Source organism: Perissodus microlepis, chromosome 7, assembly GCF_051167445.1.
Source record: "Perissodus microlepis isolate ML-2025 ecotype Zambia chromosome 7, ASM5116744v1, whole genome shotgun sequence".
Taxonomy (NCBI): domain Eukaryota; kingdom Metazoa; phylum Chordata; class Actinopteri; order Cichliformes; family Cichlidae; genus Perissodus; species Perissodus microlepis.
This window is the reverse complement of record NC_140467.1, coordinates 57719656-57734247: the sequence shown is the minus strand read 5'-3', so window position 1 is coordinate 57734247 and position 14592 is coordinate 57719656. Positions and strand designations below refer to the sequence as shown.

Sequence of the window (14592 nt, the reverse complement as noted above, 5' to 3'; positions counted from 1 at the left end):
ATAAAATGGCTTTAATTCCTAAACAGTTAAAGCAACTTTTTTGCAAAACCTACTGAATGAAAACTGAAAGTCTTCACTTCAATCACAAATTGACTCTTTCACTTACAACTCAACCCTACAGGTGAAAAGAGGAAAACTCCAAAAGCTGTAAGTGTAAGCTGATTTAATGACTGAAAGATTAACTTGAGCAGTGTCAGCTATAGTCATTTAATTTTTTAATTTTTTATAATTATCAATGTAACAGCTGTAAAACCATCATGTAGTCTTAAAGTTGGAACGCCACATGATTCTATGTAGGTTACTAACCTCGAGAGTATCAAACGGTGCTCTAATTCTTCTCAGATTTGCTACATTTAGGGTACAAACTGTCTCTCCGGGCTACTTTTTGAACCTTTTTGTTGCTTGTGTTCTCTAATATCTCAGTCTCTCCTGTTCTCCTCCCTAGCACTGTTTTGCCTCCCCAAATCTCCTCAACTAACACTGTTTTGACGAACGTGCTACATACAGCTTCCTCGCATGTCAGTAATTGTTACCAGTGACAGAGAGCCACGAAACTTAGTGAACACCCAGATGGTCAAAATAGCAAAGAGAAACCAACAAAAAAATAAACTCAGGATTGGTGTTTGGAGATTTTTGGATGTCAGCAGCAGCAGCATGCTAACAGCAGAACAGACGTACTCTCAGGAGGTTTTATTATTGTGAAAGCAGCTGCTTGTCTGTCAGTGTCCTCGCTGCGTTTGTGCTGTCTCTGCACCACCTGTGACTGTGTGCAGAGATCCGTACTCTTACATTCACAAAACACTGAAGATAGGAAAGACACACAAACTCCACAAACTCACACCCAAATCAAAAAAGAAAGAAAAAAAGCTGCACTCCTGCGCAGGACGCCCTCCCTTCCTGACTTTGTCTTTCTCGTGTTATCTTCTAGACACACTCCTGCACTCACTGTTTTTGTCCACATACACACAAACGATAGCCAGATGCTGCCCTTTCCACCTCCTCCATCAGCTGCTCCTCCCACAGCAGCAGGAAAGCTGTTGTCCTCTTACTGCAGCCCTTTTTGTCGGAAGTGGTCCACTTAAGTCCTGGATAAAGGCCAACACACACACACACGCACACAGAGTCATTAAGGGAAGCAAAGCCTGCAGTAATGATGGCTACTTTAATTATATGAAGATGTACGTGTGAAATCATGCATGTGTGGTCCCTTCTCTGAAGACGGCTTAAACGAATTATACGTGTGTGACAGAAAAGAAGGCGGAAGCGTGCTGGAAGCTGTCAGAGGAAGTTTAAAAATGTGTGTCTCTGACCGTGTATGTGCGTTTGTATCTAGGTGCTTCTGATCAGCAGCAAATGTCATCAAACTGACATCCCGTACTGATACAGTAAGAAAAGTCACCCAGAACGAGAAAATGATGTTTCTATGTTTAGAGCTTCTGCTTCATGAGTTCACTTTCGGTGAAATTTACAGCTACATTTCACAAGATTAATAACGACGTCAGCCTTCGGGGCATCACGGTGTTAGACTGCAACAAAGGAGAACATCCTGTCTCATTATGATTTATCTATTTGTTTGAATTAGATTCGGCTAATCAATTCCTTTAGCAGTGGACTCATCCATAGTGTTTTCCTGCAGCGTGGAAAAAGCCATAAAGCATATGGCTAAATGAACTGCGCTGACATTTTGTGGAAAGTTAAGAGCCAGAAAACACTTTAGTTTGATTCGCTTTTCAATTTGAATCGATTCTTCATTTCAAATGGGGCCACATATTTTCACTGTGACTCCAGTTCAGTTCCTGTCCTTTGCCCACTGCGAACAACTATGTTCTGATGAGGGTCATTTTCTCACTGCCTAAAAAACAAGCAGACAGAGGAATGTGGCAATTAAAATAACTTGAGAGCATCACACAGTTTTCTTTTTCTTTCTGTATAAACATATTTCCACAACCCTATTTATTTACGAGGTTGAGAAAGTAGATGGGTGGAAGGATATTTTGATATTCAATTCGATTTAATAGGTTGACACAGATGCAACAAAAGACTTGATAAGATGTGTAATGCTTAAAAAACACCTGGTCAAACAAATTAGCATCCTAGAGAGGCTGCGTCCTCCAGAAGTGAAAATGGGGAGAGGATCGCCAATCTGGCAAAGACTGTGGGCAAACTGTATGCTGTGAATTTTGGGGTTTCATCATCTACAATTCAACAATAGATCAATAAAAGATTCAAAAATCATTAATGAGTGTTTTTAAACTCGAGGCACTCAGGGAGCCATGCATTAGAAACAGATTGCGATTCTGCAGTGGCAATTTAACGCACTAAAAAACCACACTGCTTAACACTGCCATCAACACTGTCCTGGAAATCTGAGACATTCCCAGTGCTTGATAGATCCATCCATCCATCTGAGTCAGAAATTACCCAGAAATGATAATATTAAAACTAAGTAGCTGCCGCCATTGTTGGAAACTGGAATTGGCTGGGCTGCGCTATGAATTCTGGGATAGGTAATGAGCCAGGCGACAAAAGCTGTCCCAATGTCCCAAAGCTTAGTTTTAATATTACTCTTTCTGGGTCACAAAATAAACTTTTAAGATATTTTCAGGTGAGAATGTATCTGTTTAAACTTAAAATATCTGCTCGGTTTATCAAGACATCACATATTTGCAAAAGACGTCTGTTACTCACCAGTTCGAAGTTTTGCGAGATCTCGCAAAAGTTCAACTTATTTTTTTTCCCCCATGTCCCTTGCAGGGCTCCGTAGAATTATAATGGAGGTTATCTGTCCTACAGATAAAGCTTGGCTTTAGCTATGCCATGCACAGTTGTGTTGTGTTTAGCACTGTAGCTTTGCAGCACAAAACTCCCAAGTTTGAGTCCCCCGAGATTAAATGATATTTGTTTCAATAAGACGCAGTGGATGCAGTATCTAAATAATATACCTTGTATGTATTGTCCAGTAATGGGTTTAAATGTAGCTCTTGTCTTTTGAAAGTTGGAGTGCTGCATGGTGTTTTGCCAGCATTAATTATGAAAACTTTTGTGTTTTTTGAGTGCTTCTGTGGCAGACTTTGAACAGAGTCATCTGCTTCTACTTTTTCCCCCAACTCTGCACCTCGCTTCTCGTAGTTAACTCTCCTCAGAGACAATTTAGCCAGCACAGCCACGATGAGAGGGAGAAATAGCAGCCAATTACAACCAAATAGACTTGCTGTGGATGTGGAGCTCAAGAGTGTTTGGAATAAAGTTTAATTTTGTGTTTCGCTGCAAGATATCCTTTAAAAAATATCTTTGTGCAAGATTACTTAAGGTCACTTCTTCCTCACCTGCCTCTCATCGTAAATAATGCTTCCTTTCATTTGGCTTTAAAATAGATCTAAGAAAGTCTGTCAAATTCGTGTTTTGCTGATGGGTATAACACAGCAGTGATTCAACAAACACGCATTTACCTTCCACACTCTAATGAAGGTTTTTCCACATTTCAGTCTAACCCGTAGGGTGACCCTTGCTCTCAGAGCATCGAAGATCAGCAGATGGTCTCTTGGCAACAACTGAAAGAAGTCAAGGGAGCAAGCAAACAGACTGGATTTGATTTACTCGGTGAAAGGACGAATGCTTCACTGTCAGCAAATCTTTACCAGAACTGCCTGTTTAAAATCTTTTCATATCATTTGATTGAGAATAATAATGGCAATTAATTATTGATTTGGGTTGTTTATACTCAAGGTGTAACTGACTTAGATTTAGGTGAAAAAAGAAGTCAATGAGGTGAAGACACAGTGACAGGAGGTTGAATGTCAAACTTGAATGGAAAAAGTCACATATTTTCTGTGCTTTTAAAAAGTCTATTTAATGCACAAGTGCAGAAAAGGAAAGTGTCATGGTTGGCTGTGTGGCAGGCAGGAGTGGTGGACCCAAAATGCAGAACTCTTTGGAGACGAGATTTAAACTGAAAACACAGCCTGACAAAAGCAAAACAAAACTCTAAACTGAGGTGCTGGAGGACTGGAAATCATGAACACACAGCAAGTTGAAGGTACAACGCAACAGGGAGCACAGGAAAACACAGGGGCTTATATACACAGGGGAATAATCAGGGAATGGGCAACAAGAGGGAGACACAGCTGGGAGAAATCAGGCTAACGAGACAGGAGAGAGGTAAAACTGAACGCACTGACATGAGACATGAACTTTCAAAGTAAAACAGGAAACCAGAAACCATCACACATAGACTCAACACTGAGAGGCAGACAGAAAATAACGCATGGAACCCAAACTATACATGAGGCAACAAATCCTTAAACACGAATAAACAGAAACCTAGAAATCCAATAACAATCAAAGCACAAGAGTATCAAAGGGCAGCCCATAGTGCAAAAATAAACCAAAACATAAGAAACTCAAAATGCTGGGTCGAACCAACCTAGAACCGTGACAGAAAGAAAGTTAAGGGTCTACGGGTAAAATAACATGATTTTGAGGATTTGGTTTGAAAAACCCCATGAAACACCTCTCATACAAGGTCAGTGTGTGTGTTGCTGGTTAACTACACATAACTAGTTTAAAAGTTTCTAAAGCATCCTGACGATTCTGCAACAGTGTAATGATGCAGTGTTTGAGTCACCTCCGGGTCAAAAACGTCTATCCTCCAGTTTTCAAAGTATTATAAAACTGTTATCAAAGTCCTTCGGCAGGAAAACTCAGGTAGAAGCAGAAAAGAGGTTTCCAAAGAAACATTTAAAGTCTCAGACTCACTGTAGATATTGCAGTTCACTCTGAGGGGGTTATGAATACTTTGACAAAAGTGTTTGAGATGTTTCACTGAAGACATCAAGGTGAACGTCACTGGCGATGCTGAAGAAAAGAAAAATGTGTCCTACAGTAATCGTGCATGCAGATTTTATAGTTTTTCGCTTAAATGGGGAAATCCTTGATTTCCCAGGGGCATACAAGGAGGTATCAAGGGACCCATCCCCTGGGCACCATGAATGTGTGTGCTGCCATGATAATCAATTTGGTAGTTATTGTATTTCATTTTGAACAGCTTCTAAGTGATGAACTATAGATTATGCACTCAAAATGTGCAGTCGTTAGAGCGGAAAGTAAATTTGAAGTTTAGTCTGAACCATAGATTCACTCACCTCTCTACAAAGGAAATGCTTTAATAATTCCTGTTTTGTTTACATATGAAGTTACAGCTTTCTGGAAAAATCCAGTATCTAGTGCAATAGTTTGTACAGATGGATAAAACTGCTCTGAATGTGGTGCCTGCTGAAATATTAACATGATCCACAAACCAAATAATCAGATGTCTCCGTCTTACTCTCGCTCCTCTCTGCAGGTCGTGGGATGAGTTCCATGACTGCGCTAACGTGGCGATGGCTGGCTGTCCGGAGGAAGCGGCAGCTGTCTGGGAGTCTCTCCGCCAGGAGTCTAAGAAAATGCAGTTCTCCGGAAACCTTTATGACATGTGCTCCAACCGTAACACCCACCCAGCGGCCTCGGTGTCCCCTAACGGCTCACCCAACCAAGAAGAGATCAACCAGGAGTCTCTAAGAGGGAGGGCCTATCACGTGGCAGGCTGCCTCCACTATCTCCTTCTACTGTCTCCTCTGCTGCTGCTGTTGTTGTTTTGGATATAAATACCCCCAAAGAAATGGGATTAGTGTGAATAGATATAAACTTTGTGTACTTTTTCTTCCACGATTCCATAGACTTTTCACTGCTTCTTCCTCTGCTCTGCTAGGGGTCGTATATTTCTAACTGCATGTTCAGAGGCTCGACAGTCTTTTTGATAATATATCTCTAAATTGCCTGTGCTGTTTCATGCATATTCTCTGCCTATTAATTAGATTCTCAGTTGAAAAAACGCTCACAAAACTCACCAAGAGATACACAAGCCCTGCAAACCCATACATAGTTGAGCAGATGCATACTGCAGCCTCGCATCTTTATCCTGTATCCTTCTAAATCTAGTTAGTACGAGCTTGCATGTGATGGTTTCAGGGTGAGTCTGTCTCCTTGAATGCAATAAGATAAGAGATTAATAACAGAAATGTAATAACTAAGACTTGTTTGATAAACTTGAAAACAAAGCGATGAAAAGACCAGATGCCACAACTAGTTACTGTTAACCCCACTTTTATGTGGGCTTTACATGATGAACAACACCCATTTCCTATTTACTAAATGCAGACACAGTGCTGAGTGTGAGTAGTTAAGATATAATGATGGTGACCATGATGTAGTTCTAATGTTCCGAAATTAGTTTTTCAGACTACAAAGTAATTGGAGTCATAAATTACACTTGCTGTAAATGCAGCTAACTTTGAAGCTAACTAATTTTGAATAATGTTCTTATTTAGAGGAAATGCATCACAGTGTCTTCTGTGGGTGCAGGAGCAACACGAGCTCTGAGCTGAAGTTCAATTGAAGTCAGAGTATGCCGGAGTGGTTTTTATTTGCTGCTTGCTCAGTTATGAAGTCCTCTGGGGCTCCTCCTTGGCATCCTGCATTGGAGCCCTACAGTATGGGACCAATATGTTCTCCAGTCAGAAACACAACCCACTTGCATGCCAAGTGGATTTCATGCTCCAGGAGTCATAGATTTGGCCCTGCAGGCCTGCTTGAGCTGCTTGTTATTCTAAGTGGCTGCAGGTAACAGTTGTTTCTGTCTGGCCCAGGATCAGATATATTATGAGATTAGAGACAGATAGAGAGTGAGAGAGATGAGTACAGCTGGAAAACATACAGTTCTGCCTAGTTGAAGATTGAATCCACTTGTCTCGCAGCGAGTGTGTTTTACACAGGGGGCTTTAGGTTGCAAGCTTACTTTTCCTTCTCCACAAAAAAAAATAAATCAAAGCCAGGTCAACTTTAAAGAGTTACGCTAAGATGTGTGGATGCACAAAACATAATCCTCAAGGGGCCACAACAGTGCACCAACTTTAAGAGAGGTGGAAATAAATGAAATTTATTAGACAAAAAAGATCCAAAGAGAGCTGCGTAATAGCTGATTGAGTCTGTCTGCCTTGCCAGTGGCAAGTTTGTTAAATGTACCTTACAGAGTTGAATAGAAGCTGAGAGGCATTTCAAACAGATTTATGGATGGGTGACAAATGAAAGAAAAATGCAACATAAAATGCGTCTTGATTTTCCAAGTCTCTGGAACTCTGCTTGAGGGATGAAACATCGTTCTCCCAAAGATATTCCCTTTATTTGGTGTTTTGATGATGGCAGTGAGGAGTGCTGTGTAACAAAGCAGCCCAAAATCTCCTGGAGGTTCAACGGGGTTGATATTGAATGAGAAGGTCATAGCAAAGGATTCACACTTTTCCTTTCCAATAATCCATTCAGCGACCCCTTGTCTACTATAGATAGCTGAATTATCATTCTGGAACAGTTCTTAGACTGTATATAAAAGATAGACATAGCCACCATGATAACAACCACAGGTCTGTGAAGTCTTACCATGAAGCCTAGAGCTGAATATTGTTCTGGTTGCTTTTTATGTTTTGAAATCAGACTGAGACTGAAAAATTCAAGAGACACGGCACATTTATGTTGTAGCAACATTGTACAAGGGTCCTTGTGGACGTCCATGTGCATGCCTGTGTTTTTGACCATGTGGACTGATGCACAGAGAATTTACATTGCAATGCACCAACCTAGCCAGCTCCCCAGGCAACAGACTTCAAGCAGATTTCAAAGATGTATAATAACAAATATAGAAGTATATAAGAAGTAAAAATAAGTATGTCTCCATCTGCATCCACAACAGTGAAGCCAAAGGAAACCAAGGAAAACAAAATACATTTTTCTTATAGATTCACCTATAAATCGAGTTCTTTTTGCAAACAGCAGATTCACCCCCTACTGGCCAACAGACAGAATGCAGGTTTGTTAAAACTGCAGCAAAAAAGTAGAGGAGGAACATGCAGGAGGAATCAGTGGTACTGAACAGCCCAATCACAATAATGTGGGCGTGTCGAGGACACAGATAGTTACATTTCGAGAGATGTGCATGCCAGGTTGCATTGTGGAGTTTCGGAGAGGTTTGCGGTTCTGGTGTAGTTGCCACGGTAACAGTGCAAAATGCAAATGTAACGGAAGAGATGAGGGTCACATATGTAAAAGTGTATTTTCAGGTCTTGTACCGCAGTCTTAGGGAGCAGAGGGGGTGTTATGCTTTTTACTGCCAGTGGTAAGGAACAGTTTTTTAATCTGTTGGTTCTCCACGCTGGCTTCCTTTGCAGACCTCAAGTATGTCCATCTTTTATATACAGTCTATAGAAAAGACCTTTTCCAACAGGATAGTAATGTTTCAGCTTAGACTAAATTACTAAAGCAACCTTTATATATTTTTACACATATACTTTTTTATATAACTGGACTAAACCCATGTAGTAAAATGCTCCGACAGCATAATAGGATGTGCTCACAGAAGTAGTAAAAGGTTCAGGTTTTTCCTATCTCCGTTCTCGGCTATTTATTTATGCAGTAATTTAGTTTTGGACATCGATGTCAAAAGCAAACTTTGCCCTATAAGCTCAAAAGCTCAGCACAACTGAAACTCCAAGAAATATTACATTTTTAATCATTTTTTAAATGTTAAGAATAAACAGCAGCAGGAACCCACTGACAGAAACAGTGAGACAAATTTACACTAAAAGAGAAAAACTCCAACCATCCCACAGCTCCTTTTTTTTTTTACGTGAGGGACTTCATCCACAGATATGCTTGAATTTTTTAAAGAGGCTGCTCCAGTTTTGAACTTTAATTAAACTGACAGAATTAGCAATTAAGAGGCCTCAATGGCTGACTCACCAAGGTGCAGCAATTTGAGAACTACCTTCATGGAGCTCTGATAAGATGATGCAACTGGAGATTAAATTTAAGTAAATCCTAAATGTGAGGACACACAGGAAGATCACACAAGACGTGTTTGTATAAAATCCTACAGCACAGTGAGCGCTGTCAACATGTCCCAGGGTGGTTTATGGAAATGTAACAGGTTTAGACTTGCCTTTAAAGACTCTTACATACAGAGGTACTCCAAAACACAAAGAAACCTTCTCAACTCTCTGTCATGAGAAGTTCTGTTGTATGAACAAATCCGATTTCAGCGATTTTTCAATAACTCTGCAGTGTAAATGCAACATTATTGACCAAAGCTGAGCAGGGAATTATTTCCCAGCACTGCATTTGAGACTATACATCTCTTTGCCTCCGGCAACAGCTTGGTGTGCTGACAAATAGCTTAAATTGGACTGAAAGGGTGGCAGGAGATGGAGAAGCAATCTTAAACACCAGTACATCACTGTCCCATCAATGGTACAGTATATTTGGCTTTATTACTCTGAGCTAATGGCAGTGAAAACAACAAACATGTTGCCATTTATTCATTTCCTCTGCAGCACATTTTGATTGCTACAGAAGAGAATAAATATGGTTAGGGGCTGGGGTTTCCATTTCCTTTTAAATGCTTTATTAAAGAACCAGACTCCTCTAATACGATCCTTTTTCAATCAACACAACTTTGCTCCCCTCTTTGTCTTTATGACCTGCAGGATCACAGTCCCACTTCTTTCACTAGTTATTAATTGTTAACAGAGACACAGAAAGCCAAAAGTTTCGTGCTGATCCATCATCAACTCGCTCACACTACAAATTAAAAAATTAAAATTAAAAAAAGTTTTGTTAGCCTATTTAGCGATGCATGGTTATGAATGTGGAGCTGTTTCTTTGAATCATACAAACTCTGCATTTCTAAAGAGATTATAGAGAAAGTGAAATTAGTGCATCTCTTAATAACAGCTGATTCAGTTTTCGGCTTTTTAGGAAACCAGGAATCTTTGCTCACCAGGTGACAGACACTCTTCCTGTCTTTGTTTATCGTCCTGGCAATGTTTGTTTTTATTTATAATTTATAAATTCTTTACTACTGTTGAAGAAAGCAGGGTTCACCAACACGTATTTGCTCTACCTTCCTAATTAATCATATTATAAATAAGTGAACACAATGATTTTTGTGTTTCAGAGACAAAGATGTAGATATCAAACAGAGACAAGGCACATACACACACATGCACACACATGTATACATATATATATATATATATATATATATATGTATATATACAGAGAAGAATGATTGTTTTCCTGATCTTGTTACTCGCTCCTCAAAAGGGAAGCACTTAAGTTTTTAAATACAGCAGTCAAACCAACAGAGAGCAGGGGTGATATCACACACGGGGGCTCGTTCAGCTACAATAAAAGTTAATCAGTTTCTAGTCTATTTTTCCATCAGCAAACTCACCTGGGTTTTTCCAATATCAATACACATTTTTAGTGGGAAAAAAAATCCATTTAGTAAAAAGAATTACACACAGGGTTACTGAAGGACCTCCAACACACAGTTCTCCAAACTAGTTTATTGTTATCAAGCTTTAACTGAAGCACAGATGTGATCTAATTCGGATGCTCATTTTTCTGACTTTAATGGGGATCTTCTTTAGGGATATGCTGACTAAATCATCCTGTATATTCATAGACTGATTTGTATGTGAGGGTTATAGATAGCTTTCCTTTTTGTGTTCATTCTGGAGGGATCGTAGCAAAAATCGAGCACATAAAATTCCTTTTTACTGGCTGTAAGAGCATTTTTTCACTACATGAGAGCTGAGCATTTTCTCCAGCCAGCCTTTTCTATAATTCTGTGGAGGTGAAACACCAGCTCTGCCTCTCTGTAGTGACTGTTTCCCTCCTCACCTTCAGTTTGTCTCCTGAACTCCTGTTGTCTTTCTGCCTCTGCCAACTCCTCTCTGTCATTTCATTTGGCTCCTTGTCCGTGATTCGGGTAAATATGGCGGACCCTCAAATAAGTTAAATTGTAACTTTACGTTTCCACAAAGCTTGCACCATAAAATGGACATTCCAAACTGGATACTGGCGTTTACTTCATCCAGACTTAAACAATTGAAATGATATAATTTATGAACAATGAGGAAATGTGTTGGGGGTTTTTGCCCTGACTGTTTTGTGCACCTCACAGTCTTAGTCTGACCCATAAAGCTACAAAACTGACGTTTACAGTTAATACGTCAGCTTGAAATAAAACCATATTTTCATTATGTATTACAGTATGAACAAACAAGAGTTAGGCTGGAAGTAACATACAGGAAATTTTGATATGAGGTTTACTGGATCAGACTTGTGAAAGCACAGACAGGCAGCTATCACCTGGATAGTACACACATCTACTCGCATTTAGCTAGTGACTGCGAGCTCAGCTGTTGTTTCAGGCTTATAGCTCAAACCTGAGACCTCCAGTTATAATTACTGATAAGAGGGGAAAAAAATTACTAGATACTAAAAAGTTTGGGAAGTACAAGATAAGTATGGCAGTGACCTATGTACGTCATTAAAGATGCATTTTGTGAAGAGAAAGGCAATGAAAGAAAATAATTCTGCTTTTCCCCTTTCATTTATGGCTAATATAAAAAAGGAGTGAGAGAGTATTTAAATGAATCTTAATGCCTCCTCCCCTTATTAAACACCGCTCATAAATTCAAACTACTATTTCGAAAGTCAAGTCACTGTTTTATGACAAGAAACGCACAGACTGACAATGAGTAAAGTCACATCACTCTGTATAGTGTGAATACTTAAAGCTCTCTTATTATCAGTGTATATAACGGTTTCATATATATATATCAAATGTCATATATGCCTTGCAATTGCTACTTTTAAAGCTTTAACATTTTCTATTGTAGTGTTTCATCCACTTTATTCCTCTCCCCAGGACACATTTATCTGCTCTTTAACAGCTGCTACCACTGATCGTATAACATACTGAGCTTTTTAGAAAAAAATTATATTTATTTTAAAAATATGCATTAGAAAAAAATCAGTACTAGATATATGTCCTTAATGAGAAAAATTGACGCTTGATTGCCAAACAAAACTCTAGAAGGTGTCATGAGCAGCTCTTGTGATATTTGTTTTATGATAAAACAATAAAATAAAATTAATTTGATTAAATGACCAAGCTAATAATCAGTTCATTAATCAGCATTTTTAAAAATGTGCTTTGGGTGTCTTATAAGCTACATGACATCGAGTGGTGGTGAGAACAGCTCTCTTCATTAGACAGTTTGTTCTATATAAGCAGGGCGTTACTGCTGAGCTGTCAGTCACCTTCACATTAAATGAACTTACAGCCAAATACATAATTGCTATAAATGATAGAGGAAAATTGACTCGGAGCGTAACAATTTTAAAGCCATAAAGTGCACATGTAACTCAAACTGTTACATCTTCTATCTTTGCAGCTAGATTGTTAATTGTAACTGCATCTTTCCCTCTTTTTCTCATTTTGATCCACGTTTCAGACTAAATTGCCGTTTTCTCTCCTGAAAACTGTGCTTTTGGGCCTCACTTTGATCTTGTCACACTTCAGCCCTTGGACTGTTGAATTTGTTTACACAAGGGCCTTAAACCACAATCTCCTGCTTGGCAGTCTTGTTTTTAATATCTGTTTGAAGACAGGCAAAAAATAAAAAATAAAAATGCTAAAATGCTTCTTGTGTATACAGTAAATCCAACCACCATGCTTTGATTTTTCAGATGGGCCCATAAACGAAGCGCTGAATGACTTCAGCTTCCTATAATCTACTCATGTAAAACACACTCTGTGTTATTTGAAATAACTAGTCTAACAATATGAAATCCTGTCACATGCTGGATTTTGCCAGAAAAAAACACAACACAAGCTTTATATGTGCATTTATTGTTGTGTGTGTACACAAACAGTGATTGTTTTCTGTGTTTAAGGTTGTAAGTGTGTGTCTGTGTGTGAGAGGGAAAGTGTGGTATAAATCAGCTGTTAAATGAGTGATTTATCAACACAACATGATGTAAATTTCATTGTTACTGATTAAACTGCTCTTCTTCGACACTTTCCAAACAAGATGGCATCCCCTAACCACGTTTGTTTGTTGAATTAGCATGCAGAGCTTTTTGCCTTTTTGTGTGCAAATAACAGAGGACTAGAACCACGTGTATGTACGTGCATTATCATATGAAATATTCATTACATTCCTATGTGAAGATTAGGTCATTTCAAGAAGCCGTTACTATTCGGGAGATCTGAACATCATCACATCATGGATGAAGGAACTACTCCAAGGATGAAAGCGGGAATCTTCACGACAGCAGCTCTGTGCACATACTGATCACATAAGTGTATTTTATTGTGGACAATGACAATGAATGCTCAGTATTGTACATCAATAAATACAGCCATAAGTCTTTTGAAACGATGGAGACACAGCATTTTCTGCTTCTAAAAAGAACTTTGTGAGATATTTCTGTATTTGTCCTTGGCTGTCTTTGATTATGTCTGCTTTCTCTCCTTTTTTCTTACACCTTTATATCATATCACTCTGCTTATCTTACTTTTTCCCCTGCCCTATCAGAAAATCCATCTACATGTCGGAGGTTTTGCTACCTTTATAGAAAATCATTAAACTGGTGCTGATCTGACAATCTGCTTGTCCTCATATTACTCAACAAATGTTTCGTGGTATGAAAACTACAACATCTTATTTTATCAGCATCATTTAAGATCTTAGGAAAGGTTAGAGAATAAAGTTGTCAACCAGGAAAGGGTGCATGCTAACTGAAGCTGCTGGAGTGCTTTGAGGCTGAGTCTTATGAACTGAGTACATCACTGAGTCCTTGCATCAGACTTCCATCCCTCCAATTTCTATAGTTTATCTGGGTTTGGGTCTTGAGATCAAAAGTTTAAGTTGAGATGCCAGGACCTTCCTCTCCTTGACCATCTCATCTAATTCCTTGGGAGGAGACACTGAGGCATTCCCAGCCAGACAAGAGATGCTACTCTTCAGGGTGTCTTGGGTCTGATTGGGTTCTACTCATGGCAGGACATCCCCTAAACACCTCACCACCACCTCCCAGGCCAAACATGGAAGCTCATCAACTAAAAAAGTAAGTTCATACCAGACATAAGTTGCAAAAGCTAGAACAGCTTACTCTTTTATGACTCTTGCTTCATCACTCACCTTTTCTTCACTTTCGATGTGTTTACACCACTGAATTAATCATTAGTTATTATTAATAATTGCTGCTTCTCTTCCTCCCCTCACCCTCCTGGCTTACTGGCCGCCCCTCCCTGAGCCTGGTTCTGCTGGTTCATCCTGTTAAAAGGAAGATTTTCCTTCCCCCTGTCACCAAAGCACTTGCTCATAGACGGACATCCGACTGTTGGGGTTTTCTTTGTCTTCTCTTTTTTGTATTGTATTTTTATTTATTGTTGACAATATAAAGTGCCTAGCAGGAACTGTTGTGATTATCTATATAAATAAAACTGGCATTGAAAACTGAAAAATTGTGGCACAATAATCAGTCAAGGCCTCAAATCTAGCTCAATGTTTTGTCTGGAGATGAATGAGGACATGCACTTTGTACTTTGGTACAAAGGAGGATTTTCGTATCATTACCGCAAGTAACATTTGCAGATGACAGTGCCTGGAAGGTTGGAGGTATGCACTGGGGAAAAGAGCAAAGAAA

General features: G+C 39.2%; 1 protein-coding gene across 1 annotated transcript in view; it reads left to right on the top strand.

Moving 5' to 3' along the window:
* The window catches only part of nrn1la (neuritin 1-like a), a 106153-nt gene extending 92605 nt beyond the window's left edge, over positions 1 to 13548 (top strand). Inside the window, exon 3 of the mRNA XM_084936235.1 lies at positions 5342 to 13548. Coding sequence (XP_084792361.1) covers positions 5342 to 5642 — 301 coding nt within the window. The 3' untranslated portion in view covers positions 5643 to 13548. The remainder of the gene's footprint in view (positions 1 to 5341) is intronic.
* Positions 13549 to 14592: the final 1044 nt, after the last annotated feature.